At 38.2% G+C, this 22,256-nt stretch overlaps 2 protein-coding genes across 5 annotated transcripts in view; one reads left to right on the top strand and one right to left on the bottom strand.

Annotated features, from left to right (window-relative positions):
- Positions 1–22,256, bottom strand: part of LOC120539743 (5-hydroxytryptamine receptor 3A-like) — a 76,327-nt gene that overhangs the window by 37,479 nt on the left and 16,592 nt on the right. The gene's annotated exons all lie outside the window — the stretch shown is intronic.
- On the top strand, positions 1,758–21,056 carry LOC120536358 (CPD photolyase). 4 transcript variants are annotated; one of them, XM_039764699.1, is made up of 11 exons: positions 1,759–1,846; positions 3,972–4,129; positions 17,000–17,332; positions 17,407–17,552; positions 17,651–17,833; positions 17,946–18,104; positions 18,449–18,647; positions 18,721–18,873; positions 19,088–19,209; positions 19,299–19,458; positions 19,545–21,056. In XM_039764699.1, the coding sequence occupies exons 3-11, from the start codon at positions 17,035–17,037 to the stop codon at positions 19,697–19,699; spliced, it is 1,575 nt and encodes a 524-aa protein (XP_039620633.1). In that variant the 5' UTR covers positions 1,759–1,846; positions 3,972–4,129; positions 17,000–17,034; the 3' UTR covers positions 19,700–21,056. The 4 variants fall into 4 exon arrangements, with proteins under 4 accessions (XP_039620621.1, XP_039620633.1, XP_039620627.1 ...); XM_039764693.1 differs by having other exon boundaries at positions 16,935–17,332; XM_039764687.1 differs by lacking the exon at positions 3,972–4,129 and having other exon boundaries at positions 1,758–1,846; positions 16,935–17,332.

Raw genomic sequence — 22,256 nt, 5'->3', positions numbered from 1 at the left:
CGTTATGTTCACGTTTCATGAACGAGACCACTTGAATGAAACGCTACTTTAAAAGGTATAACAATAAAACAACTCTAGTAAACTTAACATAACAGTACATTTTTCAGCGAGACCTAAAACATAATTTTTGCCATTTCAGTTAATCACTCCACAGTTCATACTACCAGTAACTAAACTCTGAATACAGAAACGTTACAAATGGAACGCATCTTCCTTCAACTGTTGCCGCTTGCCCCTCCCTTTCACGGTTTCTAGATATGGCACGATTAAAGTGGGGTTCGAACCAAAAATATTAAACTGTACTTGTAAATAGACACGGAACTGCAGCTGAGTAAATTGTAATACGTCAGTTTTTCTTTTAGTTGTGACATGCAATCTATGAACATGAATTTAAATGCAGTACGTTTATTTTGCTCCATTTAAGACTGACAATAAAACTGAGTCTCGTTGTGAAAAGTAATCGATCGATAAACTGTGACAAAATCAAATGCCGCGCTTGTATATGTATTTCATTTCAACGTAGTTAACACGGTGGCCTGTTTTTAATTTTGGCAGGAATCATTTGTCATATGAAGCATGTCAATTTCAAACTCAATGAACACAGAACGTGGTTTTATTTCTGCATGAGCCATTTTACTTCTTCCTTTAAATATATTGTATGCTATTTAGTTTAATACCATCTCAATTTCGATTATTTCCCCGTGTGAATCTAATTTCTCTTTTACTGTTTTAATGATGACGTAGTATTCAAAAATTGTTTTCTGTTTATTTTGATCTTTCAAATTCTTTCTTGATCTCTTGCTGTAGTGCCCGGTACTGTATTTGCCTTTTTTTGCTAGCACGTGGCAGGGCCAAATCAAAGCAATAACCTTGCTTCCTCTCACATTTCCTCCCAGATCTTGAATGCTCAACTTTATAAACATTACTTTCTAACACATTACAGCTTAACAGGGAAATGAATATAGTAGGTCTAAATGTAGATATATTCATATCCCCATTCTAATATAATGAAAATTTACCCCTCTAATTTCATCCTTAAGGGACAACAGAACTTTAAATTAATAAGAAAGATCAGCTTGTAAGGAAATCGTGCAATAAGCTCCAATGAAAGAATTTTCCCTTCCAAGCAGCCAGTAAATAAAGCAACAATTCATTTTCATATTGCTAGCCTAAGGTGTTTGCATACCTTTTTATTCGTTAAAGAAAATGGGAAAAAGAAGGCACTCAGGAAAAAAATGCGCTTTGCCATAACATATTACTGAGAAGAACTAGAACAGAATGAAGCCTTTACAAGACTCAGATTTACAGATGCGGAACCACTCATTAAATTCATACAGCAGTCGATGTGGAAAAATTTATAAAAACTAAAATTAGTTACTTGTTGAAAGGAAACATTAATCTATTTCAACCGCCCGATAAATTTTACAACTTTAAGTTAATTATTTGGTGCAGATCTTGGCAATAAGAAATGTTTTAGCAAATGGTTGTACATAGTAATAATATTTTACATTTGGCATCCAGTATATTGGATAAATGTTGCGTAAGAAATAAGCAAGCTAAAAAAGTTTAATGCTTTATATTTCAGCCTGCTTCCACTGAATTTGGAGCCTCGGAGAAGATCAGCTCCCTTAACAATCTGGTAGCGCTTCTTTACCCACAAATACTCTCTCGCTGTTATCCCGCCCCTTATGTTATACAACCAATACTCCACGCCTTCGCAATTGCCCAATCAAATCGCTTCGTATTAACCAATGGGCTGGCTTTACCGCGCGTGTTTTGCTTGTTACAAAACTCAAAACAAGGAAGAAGCAAGGTGGCTACCGATGAGTAACAATACCACATTCAGGTTGGTTCGGGTTCTGATTTTCTGTAGGTAATAGTTGATGTGCAAATAGGAAAGTTAAAGGGAAGGTGTGCACTTTAAGAGGTTGTAAATGTTCGTTATACTGAAGGCACATCGTTCCGGTGTTCTGACGATTTGTCCTACTTTGTCGGAAGTACCCTGCCGTAGTTTATTGTAAGTCGTAATATTAAACTTATAACGTTATACCATGTCATCATTTAACATGTTGTATTTAGAAGTCGTCTATCAATTTATGGAAATGTTAACATTTCTCAATTTATTATATATGCATCATTTAATGCCCGAAAGAGACACAGCCTGATGCAAAGATTTCACAAGACGGTCATTACTCGTGCATGGATACAATGGCCTGTACAAGATTAAAAGTCACACATGCAAAATATACAACTTATAAAATGTTGACAATAAATACCTATGCAGTAAACTGTAATAAATGCATTAATGTAGTAAGGCTAAGTTGCGTAATTTTGGTCCGCGCATGCGTAGTATGAGTGAGTAGATCATTTCGATGGGTAGGATGTTTCGTTAGAACACCGGCAAGTTACAGAAGATGTTTGTGTGTATTTCAATGTAGAGGCTGATTGGAAGACTAAATCATTATACGAGTTCCTGTTTAACGTACACATTCACACAAAAACCTTTTCAGCGTTAACGTCACGTGTATGAGATGTTGGAGGAAGCCACGGTAAAATGAAATATATATATATATATATATATATATATATATATATATATATATATATATATATAGGTATGAGAAAAACGTACAAACGCAAGGGTATAGGATTGGGAATCAAAATTGAATTGGATTCCTCAGAGCAGAAGTTAACCATTACAGACCTGAATACAGACCAGTGGCTGCAGGTTTTCGTTCTATCCAGTTTCGTAATTAGTAGCCAGGCCTAACAGATAATGAAACTTGGTATTTAATAATGTGGCTTGTTACCGCTTGAAAGTCCATCTATTTATAAACCCATTCATGTGATACAGCAGCTTCTTTGGGCAGCATCTGGCACAAGGCGAGATTAAATCCTGGACAGGACTACTGTCCATCATAAAGCATATACTTAAACAGGACCATTTTAAAATAGTCAGTTAGACTCCTATTGTTTGAGAAAGAAAGAAAAATTATGTAGACTGCAACTAGATTGGGATTTAAATCCATTCTCCTGGAACTGTGAGATAACTTCACCAACTGATTAGCCGTTGCATTGCCCTAGACAAAAAAGACGTCATAAAAACCTACCAGATGACGTACAGATTTATGAAGATGTAAAAGAGAGGGATATGTCACAGACATCCAGTTTGTTTATACTTTCATTTCTTGCTGTAATATCTTTTTTTGCAGTTGATGTATTACATATTTTTATATAATTAGCATTTTTGTGTAAGGAGAGTTCTGTGCTCAAAATGTGATAAACAGCACTGCAGCACACTGTAAAATGGAGAGAAAGAGCCAATGGGTAAGTTCCGTCAGTACAGTACAGACAATAGGCTTGTGCTTGAATGAATAAATCAGTGTGTAGATATATACTGATTCACTTACGTAATCTTAATAGAGTATTATTTTCTTTTTAGTTGTCAAAGGCAGAAATAGAATGCAAGTACATAAACACTGAAGTATACAAATAAGAAGGAGCTGGAAAATTTGTGTATAGCCAAATAAAATTGCAGAGAGATAACCCAGCACTGGGAAGTCCTTGCAAAAGTTCAGACATTAATTCAGAAAAGATAAAATGGTTACATTTATATAAAAATAGATTCAAGAGAAAAGTGAGAACACATATTAGAACTGGTATTGGTAAGGTAGGCAGGCATATAAGAGCCATTTACAAAATAAACTACAGTAAAAAGATAGCTAATAGGCCTGGTTATTGTCACATATTTCCAAATTCAATACAATTCTGTTTCTCAAGGTCCCAATTCTATTTGACGTCTATTCAATATCGATTCAGTACTGTATGATGTCAAGGTTTTGCACTGGGGTCATGTGTTTGCATTTTATATTAATTTCTGTGACCTATACATGTAATACACAACAATGTACATTGTTTAATAGAAAATTAACAGTGACCTAATGCATTTCACTTCTGTTTTTAATTACTAGCTCTTCAAATGCCATAAAAGCCAATTACAATCAGTGATCACGGTTTCCAATCTTATTTGCATTATAATAAAACCCATTGTTATTTGTATCCATATGGGTTATTGAAAAGTGAAAACAGAAGTATAACCCATACATCAATATTGTACAAAGGCCCAGAGGTAAGTCTTGAACTTTTACGTTAACTTAGTCATGTTACTGATTTTCAATGTTAAGAGAATAGAGGTAAATAATTATACTTTTTTAGTTCTTGAGAACTGCCTAATTTTTCTGTTGCTTTTGGTATGAGGCAACTCTTTTTTTGCTATAATAATGTCATTAGCAGCTGGAATGCTTTTTGTAGTAATGCAGAGATATCGCTTTGCCTGGTCGGTCAAAAGGGGATACTCCTCAGCAAGCACACCCCACATGATCAACGGATTTTGAGAAAAAGGAATAGGTGTAATTTTCATGTATGAATCAATCGATCTGGATGCCCAACTATCGCAAATTAGAGCTACTCTCTTAGCTGACTTAAGTGAAATGACAATCGTGCCTTTCACATCTTCATAAAGTTTCAGGACAGTCATTTCCATCAAATGTATGTATGTTGGTGGCTCTAACACATGCAGTAGGTTTCTTGTCAGTTGTTTTCAATGAAACAATGTGGCTAAATATCTTTACAGATATTTTAAGTTAAACCTCTGAAACCCCCTCCTAAATGATAATACAATGGGAAACAAATACAGTTTTTTTTTTTCCCCTCCTATTTGTTCGATCAGCTGCTGGCTTGCTGCCGTGCTGCGTGTTCAGCATCTAGCGTGGCGCTTCGAACATTTAAAAGCCTGTACAGCAGCTGTCTTACTCTTTGTCTTTCATTTCTATCCCTGGGCATGGTTATATCTCTTGGCACAAAATCTGGTCTTGAGGGATGGGAGTTCTTGATATTTTTTATCTTATAATTTAAAAACGTAATGAGAATCTGAAAATCTAACAACATCAGATTAAAGTTCAATAAATTCAATATATATGTGTGTGTGTGTGTATATAGATATATATAGATATATATATAGATATATAGATATATATATATATATAGAGATATAGATATATAGATATAGATATATATATATATATATATATATATATATATATATATACAGTAATCCTTGCTATATCACGACTTTTGGATTTTATATGAAAGCATAATTAAATATATAACGCGGATTTTTCGCTGCTTCGCGGGTTCTGGACAATGTGTCTTTTTACTTCCTGTACATGCTTCCTCAGTTGGTTTGCCCAGTTGATTTCATACAAGGGACGCTATTGGCAGATGACTGAGAAGCTAACCAATCAGAGCACGCAGTTAAGTTCCTGTGTGCTGAATGTGGTGTTAACCAGGAAGTCTCGTCTCGCTCATTCAGCATCAACGTGTTTCGCTGTGTAAAGAGTTGTGCTCTTTTGTGTTTATCTTTGTGCATAGTCAAGCCCTTCATTAAAGCTCCAAAACGATCAGCTACTGCTTCAGGGGCCGTGCCCAAGCGCAAACGGAAGATGTTAACGATTGCCGAAAAGGTAAACGTTTTGGATTTGTTGAAGGCTACAATTCTTTTTATTTAAAAAGTAGGAAAGGAATATAAGATCTACGGCCGCAGTGTCCTTTTAACCAGGGTGCAAAACGAGTTGTAAGTGGATGTAATAAGGCAGTAGTCTGGATGGAATCTGCTTTAGGGATTTGGATTGAAGAAGAACAACGGCGGTGCTACACAGTCGCCTGAAGTGGCACCTTTAAAGGCTGTAACGCTCTCCTTTGTTGTGCAGTAAAATTAAACTCATTGTTATCGGACAAGTCATCGTGTCATTGTTGGTGAGTAACCATAATTAATTTTCTACTTACAGTACTTAGTAAATGTACATACGTTTAGTGTCACTGTACACACATTTACTGTATACTATTTTTCTTGCATTGTACGTATTTATTGCTGGTGGCCTGTCTATCGTAATGGCTGTAACATGTGATATCGGAGACACTCAATATCTTTAAAATAATATTTAGGTTTTACTGTATATAAACAGTGTGTTTATATACATAATTTCAATGAATCTTACCTAATATCTAAGAGAATACAAAGGGATTATGCTGTATAACTCTGCGGAGAATATTTATAAACAGTGTGGGAGAGTTTATAAGGGCTTAAAATATATAAAAATAACCACACAAACATATGGTTTCTACTTCGATTTTCACCTATGCGGGGGTCTGGAACGCAACCCCGATCGAGGAGGATTACTATATATATATATATATATATATATATATATATAAGATAGAGAGAGAGAGAGATAGATATACATACAGTGGGTATGGAAAGTATTCAGACCTCCTTCAATTTTTCACTCTTTGTTATATTGCAGCCATTTGCTAAAATCATTTAAATTAATTTTTTTCCTCATTAATGTACACACAGCACCCCATATTGACAGACAAAAAAAAGAATTTCTGAAATTGTTGCAGATTTATTAAAAAAGAAAAACTGAAATATCACATGGTCCTAAGTATTCAGACCCTTTGCTCAGTATTTAGTAGAAGCACTCTTTTGAGCTAATACAGCCATGAGTCTTCTTGGGAAAGATGCAACAAGTTTTTCACACCTGGATTTGGGGATCCTCTGCCATTCCTCCTTGCAGATCCTCTCCAGTTTTGTCAGGTTGGATGGTAAACGCGTTGGTGGACAGCCATTTTTAGGTCTCTCCAGAGATGCTCAATTGGGTTTAAGTCAGGGCTCTGGCTGGGCCATTCAAGAACAGTCACAGAGTTGTTGTGAAGCCACTCCTTCATTATTTTAGCTGTGTGCTTAGGGTCATTGTGTTGTTGGAAGGTAAACCTTCGGCCCAGTCTGAGGTCCTTAGCACTCTGGAGAAGGTTTTTGTCCAGGATATCCCGGTACTTGGCCGCATTCATCTTTCCCTCGATTGCAACCAGTCGTCCTGTCCCTGCAGCTGAAAAACACCCCCACAGCATGATGCTGCCATCGCCATGCATCACTGTGGGGACTGTATTGGACAAGTGATGAGCGATGGAGTGAAGCCACGAAAGTCGAAGCGCGATATAGCGAGGGATCACTGTGTGTGTGTGTGTGTGTGTGTGTGTGTGTGTGTATCTCTCTCTCTCTCTATTAATTTGGTCAGTTAAGTAGCAGAGGGGGTTGTTAATCAGTTTCAGCTGCTGTGGTGTTAATGAAATTAACAACAGATACACTAGAGGGGCAACAATGAGATGACCCCCAAAACAGGAATGGTTTAACAGGTGGAGGCCACTGATATTTTTCCCTCCTCATCTTTTCTGACTGTTTCTTCACTAGTTTTGCATTTGGCTACAGTCAGTGTCACTACTGGTAGCATGAGGCGATACCTGGACCCTACAGAGGTTGCACAGGTAGTCCAACTTCTCCAGGATGGCACATCAATACGTGTCATTGCCATAAGGTTTGCTGTGTCTCCCTGCACAGTCTCAAGGGCATGGAGGAGATTCTAGGAGACAAGCAGTTACTCTAGGAGAGCTGGAGAGGGCCATAGAAGGTCCATAACCCATCAGCAGGACCAGTATCTGCTCCTTTGGGCAAGGAGGAACAGGATGAGCACTGCCAGAGCCCTACAAAATGACCTCCAGCAGGCCACTGGTGTGAATGTCTCTGACCAAACAACCAGAAAGACTTCATGAGGGTGACCCAAGGGCACCATGTCCTCTAATAGGCCCTGAGCTCACTGCCCAGCAGCATGCAGCTCGATTGGCCTTCACCATAGAATACCAGAATTGGCAGATGCACCACTGGTGCCCTGTGCTTTTTACAGATGAGAGCAGGTTCACCCTGAGCACGTGACAGAAGTGAAAGGGTCTGGAGAAGCCATGGAGAACATTATGCTGCCTGTAACATCATTCAGCATGAGCAGTTTGGTGGTGGGTTAATGATTGTCTGTTGAGGCATATCCATGGAGGGTCACACAGACCGCTACAGGCTTGACAAAGGCACCTTGGCTGCCATTAGGTATCAGGATGAAATCCATGGACCCATTGTCAGACCCTATGCTGGTACAGTGGCTCCTGGTGCACAACAATTCCTGGCCTCATGTGGTGAGAGTATGCAGGCAGTTCCTGGAGGATGAAGGAATTGATACCATTGACTGGCCACCACACTTTCCTGACCTAAATCCAATAGAACACCTCTGGGACATTATGTTTTGGTCCATCCAATGTCACCAGGTTGCACCTCAGACTGTCCAGGAGCTCAGTGATGCCCTGGTCCAGATCTGGGAGGAGATCCCCCACAACACCATCTGTCATCTCATTAGAAGCATGCACCGATGTTGTCAGGCATGTATACAAGAACACAGGGGCCATACAAAATGCTGCGTACAATTTTGAGTTGCTGCAATTCAATTTTGGCAAAATGGACTAGCCTGCCACATAATTTTTTCACTCTGATTTTTGGGGCGTCATCGAATTCAGGGCTCTGTAGGTTGATCATTTTCATTTCCTTTAAACGATGTGGCATCCTTTCATTCCTAAACACATTACTCAGTCTATATCAGTATAGATATCCAGGAGGATTTCTTTTTCCCATTGAGATCTGATGTGTTTTCAAAGTGTTCCTTTAATTTTTTTGAACAGTTATATATATATTAGCAAAATACCCGTACTTCGCAGTGGAGAAGTAATGTGTTAAAGAAATTCTGAACAAGAAAAGAAAACATTTTAAAAATAATGTAACATGATTGTCAATGTAATTGTTTTGTCACTGTTATGAGTGTTGCTGTCATGTGTGTGTGTGTGTGTGTGTATGTATATATATATATATATATATATATATATATATATATACACACACACATCTACATATACAGTATACATATATATACACATATACACATCCACATATATATATATATATATATATATATATATATATATATATATATATATATACACACACACACACACAGACACATATTTACATATATATACATATATTTACACATATATATATATACATATCGAGAAAGATATATATATATATATATATATATACAGTGAACCCTCGTTTATTGTGGTTAATCCGTTCCAGACTCTACCGTGATAAATGAATTTTCGCGAAGTAGGATTCTTTATTTATAAATCAAATATTTTCGCAGTTAGAGTATAGAAAACCTGTTTACGACCTTCTAAATACGTTTTTTAACATTATTAGAGCCCTCTATACATGAAACAACACCCTTTAGTCACCATTACACTCGTATTACTCAATATATTAGACAAAATAAGAGAAAATAAGACATATTAGACGTTACAAATATCATATTACTAGGCGCACTCGCCTTTTAAGGCGACCGACTTTTATCTTCAATTATTGTGCACTCCATGTGTACATCAGGCATGTAAGTGTAGAAAATGAGAGCATCAAAGTGTCCATTCATAACATCTTTTTTTTTTTTTTATCCCCTCAAGTGCCTGTCCAAAGTCGTGTCAGCCCGAATCTGTACCGCTAAAGACGGAGTTTCATGCACTAAATAAGCTATAGATGAGAATAAGCAAGCACCATCTCCCTGATATTTACTACGCGTGAGGCATTTGTACTCCATCAACATTAATTATTTCCAGAGACATAATTTTTTCTATTTTTCCAGCGCATCGCGCACAAAAGCAAGGGAACGATGAGAGCATCAGAACTCTGCTCACATTGCGTCGCTTCGTACCTCAAGCCGCAAGTAGTAAGTCTGTAATAAGCGGAATACCACTACGCTTTGCACTCATGGGACGGAAGGACAATCCCGAACGCTTTTCTATAGTAGATTATTGTACTGTACATTTAATTGCACACAACCACTAACCTATGAAGGCATCTCTCAGTAGGAGAGTCTTCAGAGGTGGTGCAGTGTCTTCAGCAGGTGCGTTGTTGTCTTCTTCCGCTAAAGAAGTACTAGGAGTAGGCAGTGGGTGTCTGGGTGCGCGGCTGAAGAAAATCTTGATAGGCAGTTGCTGGCGCTGTCTTTTCACATGCGTGAGGAGCAGTGGCGGCTGGTGAAAATGTTTTGAGGTGGGGCTGTGGTACAGCAAACAATTTCTCAAACAATTCTTCACAAATCAAAGCAATATGATTTATTGCAATGCAGACAAAGTTAAAGAACATTATTAAATCATGTCTGATCAATTATTTCAGTATATATATATATATATATATATATATATATATATATATATATATATATATATATATATATATATATATATATATATATACACACACACACACGACAAATGTGAGGACAACCATGTACAGGAAAATAACTGTGGTGGGAAAAAAAAACTGCATCTTTTTTTTTTACTTATTTGTACAGGAACACACTGTCTAGCACACTGTCTAGCGAGGCAACAAAATCCACTAAACCCTTAAAAATGCCAGGGTCTCATCGCCCACGCAAGGCCAACTCAAAAGCCCCACAAAATTTAACACAATCAATTATCTTGGATAAAATATACGATTTTTATCTACCTCCTCGTTGTGTTTTCTTATCGCAATCCTGTGACCGTCGCCTAACTGAGTAGCGATGTTTACTCTTCCCAAAATGGCTAGTTTGACGGAATTATCCATGTGTGTCCTGGTGTTCTCATGTTTTCTTACTTTCTCGGACAGGTGCTTCATATCTCTCACTCCGTAACTGTCCAAGCAGGATCTGTCCCAGTTGCTTTAAACAACAAGCACGGGAAACAAAATAAGGCATTAGCAGAAAGCGCATCCACATAGCCAGGCCTTTTGGTGTACCAACTGGAAGAGTAGCCGGCGTGTACTTCTTCCCTTTTTCGCTTATCTGCTGTCTGATTAAGAGGTTAGGCTGATCTGGACCCAGCTCCTTTACCTTCAGTTTTTCTGCCAAAGTTCTCTTCTCAAACGGATATTGGGTAGAGATTGAACAGAGTTGGGTTCGTGTCGAATTAACAACACCTGAGTCCACCATTGTCACGTAATGTTAATTGAAAATTGCCACTACAGACCATTCTTGATTTTAGCTGCTTGGGGCGACAGAAAAATCGCCCATTTCAGTTAAGATTTGAGGACGCTGATTGGCTAAATTTTATGTCACATCTTGAATATATTTATATCTTGAATCAGCATTTGACTAAATTCTACAAAGACCGCCTCCTTTGGGCGATATCTCGATCGCCCCTCAGCTGAAATTGAGGCGTGCTGACAGGCAGAGAAGTTATATGGTGATGGTGAAAACATTTATTTTTACAGAAGATTTTCTAATATATCACATCATATAATTATACATTTAAATAATTTATATAATTATTATTTTGTGTGTGTGGTTCAGGGAGGGCGGCGCCCTAGCGCCCTCTATTGGCCAGCCGCCACTGGTGAGGAGGCTTTTGTAGGGTATTGCCATCTTTAATCATATACAAGAGTTTCACCTTCTTCTGGATAGTAAGCATCTTCCTCCGGCAATTAGTTTTATTCTCAGAAGGCTTAGAAAAAGCAGCACGTTTAGGAGCCATCGTAGGGCTTAGATAAAATTCTCAGAAAGCGCATGCGTAGTGACGTAAGCGTGTATGAGAAAAAATGCGATAGAGTGAAGCCGAAAGTCGAAGCGTGATATAGTGAGGGATCACTGTATATACATATATATATATATATATATATACACACACACATACATACGTATACAGTGATCCCTCGCTATATCGACTCACTTTCGCTTCACTCCATCGCGGATTTTAAATGTAAGCGTATCTAAATATATATCACGGGTTTTTCGCTGGTTCACGGATTTCTGCGCACAATGGGTCTCATACTTGTGTGTATGTTTGTATGTGTCTATATGTGTGTATAGGTTTGGTCACTGAGTGCAAGGGAAAAATAATAAATTATAGTCTAAGTTATTAAACAGTAAAACATTAACGTTTTAAGAAGTACAGGTACATTGAAATTACATTTTCTATGTGAACGTTCAAATTTGTGCCTCTGGTAATGTGCCTTAACGGCATTTAAAGAAAATTAGTTTTGTGTCCTCTGCAGTGTTAAGAGAGAAAGGCTTTGGTTTGGGATAAAAGGAAAAAGGTGTAAAGAAAGGAAAGTTGCCTTTTTCTTTTATATAGTATAGAGAGATGTGTTCGCTGACGTTATGATCGCCTTTTGGGGACATTTGCGGTGGGTCTTGTGTAGACTGGTGAGACGTCCCGCCATTAATCGGCTGTGATGGCACTGTCAGTCCTCCACTCCTGTGCGTGTCTTCATAATCCGAGCTGAGGACCTCATAATCGTATACGTGCAAAAGAAAGTGTGAATCGCCTTAATATTATTTTGCCGTGGTGTAGAAAAGGGGTCCGTGTTTGCACTTGTCTGGGCTATAGCGCAGGGGAGGATGAAAAAATTAAAAGTGCTCACTTTGACTTAAGGCAGAAGCGTAGTCAGCGTCTCAAAGGCCGGCACAGCTATGCACGCGTGCTGGCTGCTCGACTTTGCTGGGCAGGAGACCCCAGTTTTGCAGACACGTTCATGATATCAAAAGTCTCAGCTCTTTGGAGGTCATTCATATATATATATATATAGCAAAATACCCGCCCGCAGCGGAGAAGTAGTGTGTTAAAGAAGTAATGAAAAGAAAAGGAAACATTTTAATAATAACGTAACATGATTGACATTGTCATGAGTGTTGCTGTCATATATATGCCTGCCTAAATAAGTCACCCTCGCTTTGCTCTTACTTTTTTACCATTCATTTAATCATGGCTAGTGGCGGAAAAATTATAAAATGGAAGGAGGATGGCTTTACCAAAACAATTATTGATGGCGAATTGATTATTCATAAAGCTTGAATTGGTGATCTGTTTTTCTGTGTTAACCTCATATTTTTCATACTTCTCAAACTAAGGTGGTGCGAGGGTAAAATGAATCGGGATGCGCTGATCAATGTAATCGGTGTACCAGGAAATCATGCATTGACAAAAGCTCCCTTTGCTTGTAATGCAAAGTGTGATTAAATGCATTATTTTTAAGCGTTATGGAGCACATGCATGAAGCTTCTCAGCTGTGCTTGTGCTAAGAAAAGGAAAGATTTTAAAAATAACGTAACACGATTGTCAATGTGACCTTTTGTAAGTAGTGCCTGGAGGATTCAGTGTGTAGAAACTCTAGAGACAGTGTGTATTAACTTGTGGATTTTTCTGTGAGTATTTGGTGGCAGTGTGACGAAGTTGCTTCAGAAGACGGCGTTAGCCGCGGAGCTCAGCTCAGAGCGAAATGAGATGAATGGGAGGGAGATGATGACGTGACTCCCCACCCGCCTTAACTGTCAATCCCCACAAACACAGTCTCGGAATTTGCATAAGCACACCCCTTCACCTACAATTTTAACTTAGTTACAAAGTGATCAAAACTCTCGTTTATATCCTGCTTCCTCTCATTAAACTTGTATCCCGCATTACCTGTGGGCATGTGAAACGCCAGCGGTAGCCTGTCTATGAACTTAATTTAAAGTTTAGGTTTACACCTTGCTTTCTTTCCGAGGTAGCAGCACTCATGAATATGGTAGTATATGTCACTCGCTCGCTTCTTATTGTTTCGCTGCCTTCTCAATTATATAATGCATGTTTTCTTAAGCGCTTTTTGGAGGTCTTCCTGGTTTTCTACGCACTGCGTTGACAGTCAGTTCACGTGATTACGTGGGAGGCGTGATGATGTCACACGAAACTCCGCCCCGCACGTCTTTCCAGCTCACTTCTATTACAGTTAATGGAGAAAAATACCTTCCAGTTATGACCATTAGGCATAGAATTTCGAAATGAAACCTGCCCAACTTTTGTAAGTAAGCTGTAAGGAATGAGCCTGCCAAATTTCAGCCTTCTACCTACACGGGAAGTTGGAGAATTAGTGATGAATGAGTGAGGGAGGGAGGGAGGGCTTTGCCTTTTATTAGTATAGATTAGTATAGTATTAGTATATATATATTTCTGACTCTGGGCAGTATGTTTTGCTCCAGAGTGTCTTGATAGTCGTGAACAATACTTTATTCATGCTTGCTTTGCTTTACGCATTGACATATTACAGGCACATAGGTAGATACTGGATGATTGCTTTTTATTTAATCACTTTTCAGGAGGCATATAATATCTTTCTAATAAGCTGAAAGGTTACAAACCAATTTATCCATGTATTTGCAAAAATGAACAAAAGAAAACAAAAACAATATGGTAGGCCTTCCTGTACAGCTCAAATACCATTCATATCTGTCATCTAGGGTGACTCCGACACATTCTTATCCAGAATAGCTCTTACTTTAGTTCCTCTTCTCACCTTATGTCTCTTTTTCTTTTTTGTCTTTGGTAAGGGCTCAAATGCCAGGGAAAATGGCCTAAGCCTAATTGTTCCAACACCAAGCTTGCCTGTTTTCTGTGCCTGATGTTGGTTTAAATGCCTTCAAGGAGTCACCTTCCAGGGTCCTGGTCCAATTCTGTTTGCTACAGGAATACCAGGCTAGAGCTTCTTATAATACCCCCAATATCGGTGAAGCCCTCGGCCATTTGCAAGCTTTGAAGGCCGTTTTTAGGCAGCTATATTCAGTACTCAGATGTTTGCCTTCTAGCATCATTGGCAAACATGGCATTTTCTTTCCGGATACATGTTTCCTTTGCATTTTTTATGAGGCTCTACCTGTCTTTAGCGATTTTTCATATACCCATTACACAGTGACAACCTTCTGCCAAACATTGATTTGGTGTGTTGGCTTGTGTTGCTGGTGCCTTGCTTGACCCCATCTTTGTCCTACATATCCTAGAACTACCTGACTGTGTCCCCCCACTGCAAACACAAGCATTGACAATTGCTGGTCATCAAGGTATTTTCTTTTGCATAGAAATAAAAATACCTGTGACACTGATTTCATCGAATGTTTTTAATCAGCTTATAGTATTCCATCCTACGTTTTTATGTGGAACTGCTTATATGTTTGTTGTCAATTTTGCAAAATTACTGAGTCACCTAGCTATGTGTGAACATATAAGTGCAGACAGGTGATATTTAAAGCCAGTAGGCAGGTGCCCACAAATCATGCATATATGTAGTTGAGGAGAGCGTGTGCAAGGCAAATGTTTTAAGTACCATTACCCACAGCATAATAGAGGACAACACAAGCATTAGAATGAGTGTATCAGTGGCAGCATTGACCTATCGCCAATTACACAGATGGCTATTGATAGTCAGCAAATAGTTCAGTACAACAAAAGTGCTAACACAGTATTTGTCACCACAACTCATTATACATTATATATAAATGTGTTAGAGTCAGACATATTCCAAAAATTTGTGGTTGCATCGGACTAAGGGAAAAAAACTCGCTGGTGAATTTGGAATGCATTATTTCCTTGTCAAGTGAATCATGGATTCCACTGATTTGCTCTGTGGATTAGAACAAAATATTGCAAAAGCCTCAGGCACTCATATCATACAACAGTGTAGAATGTTAGTGATGGTGTAATGTGTGGAGTGAATTTCTTTATCTTCTGTGGTAAACACTGGATACTTTAACTGAGTTAGAGCAATGTTTGTTATTTATGTTCAGGAATTCTGTGGCATTCAATTGGGTGCCTTCCATAAAGCAGTTTTTGCACGTAAGAGATTATATCGCAGCATAATGCAATATACTACAAGTACAGTAACATGCAAGAACACCTCATTTAAGTCTGCTTAACGTAGTGCCCGCAGTTAACACTAGAAGTTGCAGTTAACACTAGAATTACCAGAGCCTACAAAAAAACTTGTAGATCAGGCCCACCTTAAATCCCATTGCACCTCTCCATCCGTGTCTTTTGTTCTGTAAATTTGCTGATAACGACAAGCAGCAAGCAGCCTGCTATTCCATCCCCCCACCGCCGCAGAAGCAGCCTGCTACTCCATCCCCCCACTGCCGCAGAACGTGCACAAAGTTCTCTCGGCTCATGCCTTGGTTATCTGGGAGTGAAGTTCTGGAGTTTAAGAGTGGAAATAATAGATCTTTATTTGGAACACAATATTTGAAACTGGGAATAACTGTAGATGTCCAGTTCCATTGCCTCAAAACACCACTCACATTCTTTGATCTGGAGGGATAAAAGCTGACACACAAACGCTGGTGAATCTGCCTTCTTCGTATCTCACCGTCACTTGATTTTTTTTTTTTATTCAGTTTTATTGGGTGTTCCTGCTCACGCTGAATTATGCACCTTATAGTCTATGATGTAAAAAAAAAAAAAACAAGAGACATAGGTATATATGATATTTGGAATTATTCATTTTATGACCTGTATAGTACATTTCGAAAAAAACATTGTGGCACGTATGCAACATTATTCATATTCATTTGCATAACATCTCGTGGTTGTAATCAGTGACCACGTGTTTTTTTCCCTGATCTTGCCAGTCCTCATGTTGCTGTATGGTGGTGTTTCTTTTGCACTCCAGGACACGCAGAGGAAAGAATAGTACAGAGAGGTCAGTTCAGCGCTATATGCAATCATCAAATTCAAATGTTAACAGTTCACACACACGTAAGGACCGTCCTTCCTACATCGCACGTTCTGCGGCGGTGGGGGATGGAATAGCAGGATGCTTGCTGCTTGTCTTTATCTGCACATTTACAGGACAAAAGACGCTGATGGAGAGGTGCGAATGGATTTAAGGTGGGCCGGATCTATGAGTTTTTCCATAGTGACTGGTAATTCTAGTGTTAAAAATAAAATAGTCATTCTTCGTAAGTAAATTTGATATTCTGTCTTCTGAAATGAATTAAATCTTAGTTTTGCATTTTTAGATGTTAAATCAAATCCTATTTGACAAACTGTTATTGATTTACAAGCTTTATCAAAAGCCTAAGAACTCTGTGGCTGGCTTCTTCAGTCTCTCAGTTATGCACTGTGGCTCTATAGGTGTCTTTCTTCATATTGGTGTTTCTATTTAGGTGCTGTCTGCAGTCTTGCCGGAAAGTTCAGTCCTTGTCACCAACAACATTGTATACTTTTGCAGCCTCGCTATACTGTGCAACATCAAAGATAATAGAGATGCAGAAAAAAAGTTCTACAAAAGATTCAGTGAAACAGTTGAAGGCTAAAAAGAGCAAGCTCCTAGAGGATGATCACCATGATGATTATGCATGCAAGAGGCAGAAGCTGCCTGAGGTGACTGGAGGAGGCAAAAGGTTGTCAGATGCCATATGTATTTCCCGCAGGGAAACTGCCTCATCAGTTGCAGAGTTCAAATTCAACAAGAAACGGGTCCGGATTTTGTCCAAGACGGAGGATATTGTAGATGGATCAGATGGTATCCTTTACTGGATGTCCAGGGATCAGCGGGTACAAGGTACTATTTTGTGTTGTACTGCTTTTTGTCATCTCCTGTTTGCAAGGCTGTGACCACATTTTATGTGTCCTCAGATAACTGGGCATTGCTGTTTGCACAGCGTCTGGCTCTTAAGCAGAAGCTACCCCTCCATGTGTGTTTCTGTTTGGTACCACGCTTCCTTGAGGCAACCATTCGCCACTTTGGCTTTATGCTACATGGCCTACAGGAAGTGGCAAAGGTATTACTGTATGTATACTTTTGGCTTTGTCTGATTGGTACCCTTCTCTCCATCACTTAACCTGTTTCTTTTACCTTCTACTTAAATTGCTTTCTTAGGAATGTACTGAGTTGGACATCTCCTTCCATCTGTTAATTGGTTATGCAAAAGATGTTTTGCCAGAGTTTGTGAAGTTAAACCACATTGGAGCAGTTGTCACCGACTTCTCCCCATTGCGGGTCCCACTACAGTGGCTGCAAGATGTTAAAGATAGACTGCCAGAAAGTATTCCCTTTGCACAGGTAAGTCCTAATAATAAGACGGTCTGGCCTGTGTAAAAAATGCTGCAGAGAATCTTTCAATGAGCACTACAGTCTTGGTGTTGGTAGCAAATGTCTGTCTCCATATGCCTAGGTTGATGCCCATAATATTGTACCTTGCTGGGTTGTCTCAGACAAGCAAGAATATGCAGCAAGGACTATCCGCAAAAAGATTCATGATAAACTGCCTGAGTTTCTGACAGAGTTTCCCCCTGTGGTGCTACATCCTCATTGCACCAAGATCAAAACTAAGGTAGGAAAATAAGATGATGTGAAACTCTTGTGATGGAACAATTGTCTTGCCTTTTAATATGTGTGGATTTGTTGGTACTTGCTGTATGTGGAAATAAACTTTTTTTCTGGCTTTGTGTGTGTGTGCGCATGGAGAAGTGATGTATTAATAGGATGTGGATGCATTCAATGGAAGATTTCTTTTGGGTACAAGAAGTATTGGATACCTCTGGGAATATAAATGGTTGTTGAGATTACCTGTTGTTGCCTATATAGAGACAGTCAGTGTGTGTAAGCTGCACATTTGGGGGAATCGGGGTTAACCAGATGGTTAACTATGCCACTTCTTGTTTGTTTTCCAAATAGGAGGTGGACTGGGAGAAAGCACGTGCCTCTTTGGAAGTAGACCACACTGTGAAGGAGGTGGACTGGGCTAAGCCTGGAACTCAAGGAGGCATGGCTGTTCTTGCGTCATTCATTTCAGAGAGACTCAAGCTCTATTCATCTGACCGCAATGATCCTAACAAAGAAGCACTCAGCAATCTTTCACCCTGGTTTCATTTTGGTAGGCTGTCAAGCCACAGCTCATTCTATGATTTGTACTTCATTCTTTTTGATGTTTTTTAATTGTATTTCAGGCCAGGTAGCAGTGCAGCGTGCAGTGCTTGAGGTGCAGAAATTCCGTAGTAAATATCGTGAGTCTGTTGAGAGCTTCATTGAGGAATCAGTAGTAAGGAGGGAACTGTCTGACAACTTCTGCTTCTACAATCCTAGATATGACTCCTTGGATGGTGAGTAAGGACAGGACGCAGGAGATACAATGCTGTCTGGTTTCTAGTTGTCATCATTATATTAGTTGTTTTGTGGAAGATGTTTTTGGCAGTATGATTTCATGAGTAATTGTGAGAGGAGGGTATACGTGTTGGTGTTAGTATAGTATTGTTATGGTAGGAGTATTTTACTGTTAAAGTTGATTCTCAAAACTGATTACTGCTTGGTTGCAAGGGGCCTTTGAGTGGGCCAGAAAGACCCTCGAGGACCACGCCAAGGACAAGCGTACTCACCTGTATTCACGTGCAGAACTAGAGGAAGGCAGAACTCATGACCCACTTTGGAATGCAGCACAGGTACTTCATTTTTAACCTTTGTACCTAGTAAAGTCGCATCATTATCTCAGTTGATTTGTTTTTTGTGAGTTAATTACTTTTCATCACAGCTGCAGATGGTTCATGAAGGGAAAATGCATGGCTTCCTGAGAATGTACTGGGCAAAAAAGATACTGGAGTGGACCCACTCCCCAGCAGAGGCCTTAGAAATTTCCATTTACTTGAATGACAGATATGAGCTAGATGGACGAGACCCAAATGGATATGTTGGTCTGTATCTGCTTTTAATATTGATGCTTCCATATTTCCTTCAAGTAAACTTTCTATATTTGAACATTTTTATATTTGTTTTGCAGGGTGTATGTGGTCAATCTGTGGAACTCATGATCAAGGGTGGTCTGAAAGAGCAGTGTTTGGGAAGATTCGATACATGAATTATGCAGGGTGTAAGAGGAAGTTTGATGTCAACCAGTTTGAGTGTACATACAACTATAAGAAATTCACTCCCTGACTATAAGAGCTCACTGGCTTGACTATTTTGAATTACAAAGGTTAATTTTGACCCTGATACCTCAGCAGGCTGGGTCTTAAATATGAGGTGTGTTAATGATTCAATAGCTGTGGAACTTTCTAACAGGTTGTAGGATATGCACTTGTCTAATCCAACCTGTCAATCCTTGCTTCTTTTTTTACTGGGTATCTGTTACTAAACAACATTGCTTGCTGGTAGCTGATGTCATTGAAAGTCAAGACAGTATTGACCAATGACACTTAGGTGTATGCTGTATCCATTCATTTCTCTTACCATTTCTATATCATTTTATGTGTACCATTTTGAAATATATATTTGTACAAAAATGACTGTTGCCTTTGTTCTTGGTGTTTTTGTTAAGAGTAGATGTAATCCTGTGTGGCTAGGCTGACAAATACAAAGCACACCTCCTTTTGAAGCTTTGTATGTTGCACAATGAGAACATAATATATTCCATTGAAAAGCTGATTGGTAGGGGGACTAAGATGAAGTATTAGTATTTAGATGGCACAGGAGTATAGTGTGTAGCACAGGTAGAAAATGCCAAATGCCTCATGGATGAACTACTTGATGTATTGATGTGATGGGCATTATGCCAGACACACAGTACAGATAAAGTGTTGTATGAGTGTTTATGCATTTTCTAGTAATGCCGGGAGCATTTTTGTAACCAGTGCTGCAAATTTCAATACTGAATCATCTATTTGTAGCTATTTTCACAAGTGTTTTTTTATTTTTATGTCCTTCAAGAGGGAAACTCCTCTTCTATGTACATTGGCATGGAAGAATTCTAGTTTGTCTTGTATGACTATCTGGCTATAATTTGCACTCCTGGGAATTGGCTCTCAGGGCTAGTATGTTACATGTGATAAAATTTTGGACATCTTATTTATTTTGTAATACTTCAGAAGTGTATTCCAAAATATGCCTGTGCTCAGAGTGTTCAGTCATTTTTTCATACAGATTAAATCCTTCGACTACTTCTGAACTACAGCATTACAATCTGTTATGCTGAGATTAGAATGTTGCCCTAAATAAATTGTATGTAGTAATAGATTTGTAGCCTCCTCAATATGACTTTCCAGTAGACTATAAAAAGAAGAAGGTAAAGAAAATATGCATGATGTTATTAGCATGCCCATGAGTTGCTCTACCAGTACTATTGAAGTGCATAGTTACTTTACTTTTGAATTTTAAATTTCATATTTCATATTCAGACAACACTGCATTTTTTGATGTCACTAAGACTATCATTAAGGTGACTAACAGCAGTAACTGATAAACATTTAGCCTAGATATGTATGCTTCTTATCATTCAATAAAAGATTGTCATTTACATCCCTAAAATGTATAAATTCATAATTCTCCCATGTGTAATTAAATTAAAAATGTATTCTAAAATATAAAATGTATAAAATAGATTATTCTAAATTAATTAATTCATCAGCTATACTTTTCCAGTGACCATGATGGAAATAAAACTCCATTCGCTGTAACCTACTGTGGTGACCTACAGTAACAGTTATTGTAATTCGTAACATTACATCATCCAATGTTAGTTTTGTGAAGATTAAGTTTCACTTGGTGGCACCACTTAACACATCCACTTTTGGACCAAAAAATCTTTATATCTCAATGAACAATGTGCTAACTGAATTTTTTACTTGCTGCAGAATTTTTTTTTTTTAATTAATATTCACTCGCTGTTAACATTGACTGCAGAGCTGCTTTGAAAAACTGTTGGCTTAAGCTATACTTTAGGAGGTTATGATTGGTGATGCTAAAAGTAAAACTAGATACTGAGATTATTGGCTAATAATAAAAAACATATAAAGATAAGTAAATAAGATTAGAAAAAACAATGAAAATGAAGTTGATGAGATGAGAATTTAGAATACTAAGGTTTGATTTTTGCATGATATTAGTATTAGAGGTTTCTTGCCTATACTCTAGTTTCTTCCCGTATCCCATGTTGGTTGATGAATGATTCTAAATTGTGCCTCCATGAGTGTGTTTGTAAATTTAACCATTTTATATTTGGTGTCTCATCAGAGGTGGTCTTCTACCTTGATGCTAACTCTACCACTGCAAGATGTGGTACCCCCACAACCCTATAATGGAAGAACACCGGAATACCCAAAGTACCTCTTATTTTTGAGTTAAGATTTTTTTTAATCAAAGATAAAGAGATACTTTATTGATGATCCAAGGTGAAACTGCAGACTGCACATATTAGAATATTAAATATTATGTTTGATCACAAGGATTTAAGTCTGGGTTGTTTTTGTGCCCTACACCATTTTTAATTATGAATCATTTCAGTTTAGGGTTTTTACATTAACTTCAGGGAATCTCATAGTTTGTCATAGGGACATTCTTAAGATGAAGTGATTTATACAGATATATTGTATGTGTAAACAAAATTGATATGTAATACTTGCCTGATAAAGCAAATGTTTTTCTGTTTAGACTTACCTTGTATCTACATTTACACTCACAGCAGAGATAATTTTGCAGTGTTGATAATGTAGAACTA

The sequence above is a fragment of the Polypterus senegalus genome, chromosome 1 (genome assembly GCF_016835505.1).
Source record: "Polypterus senegalus isolate Bchr_013 chromosome 1, ASM1683550v1, whole genome shotgun sequence".
In the NCBI taxonomy this organism is placed as follows: domain Eukaryota; kingdom Metazoa; phylum Chordata; class Cladistia; order Polypteriformes; family Polypteridae; genus Polypterus; species Polypterus senegalus.
The sequence above is the reverse complement of the archived record's forward strand: the minus strand, read 5'-3'. Positions and strand labels throughout refer to the sequence as shown.

What these genes read in the sequence shown, in the direction of transcription:
- LOC120536358 (XM_039764687.1), top strand. Translation starts at nt 1,824, where the DNA reads ATGAGTAACAATACCACATTCAG. An exon ending in GCCTACAGGAAGTGGCAAAG is followed by an intron (nt 17,553 to 17,650) that starts GTATTACTGTAT and finishes TTGCTTTCTTAG; the next exon opens with GAATGTACTGAGTTGGACAT. An exon ending in GCACCAAGATCAAAACTAAG is followed by an intron (nt 18,105 to 18,448) that starts GTAGGAAAATAA and finishes TTTTCCAAATAG; the next exon opens with GAGGTGGACTGGGAGAAAGC.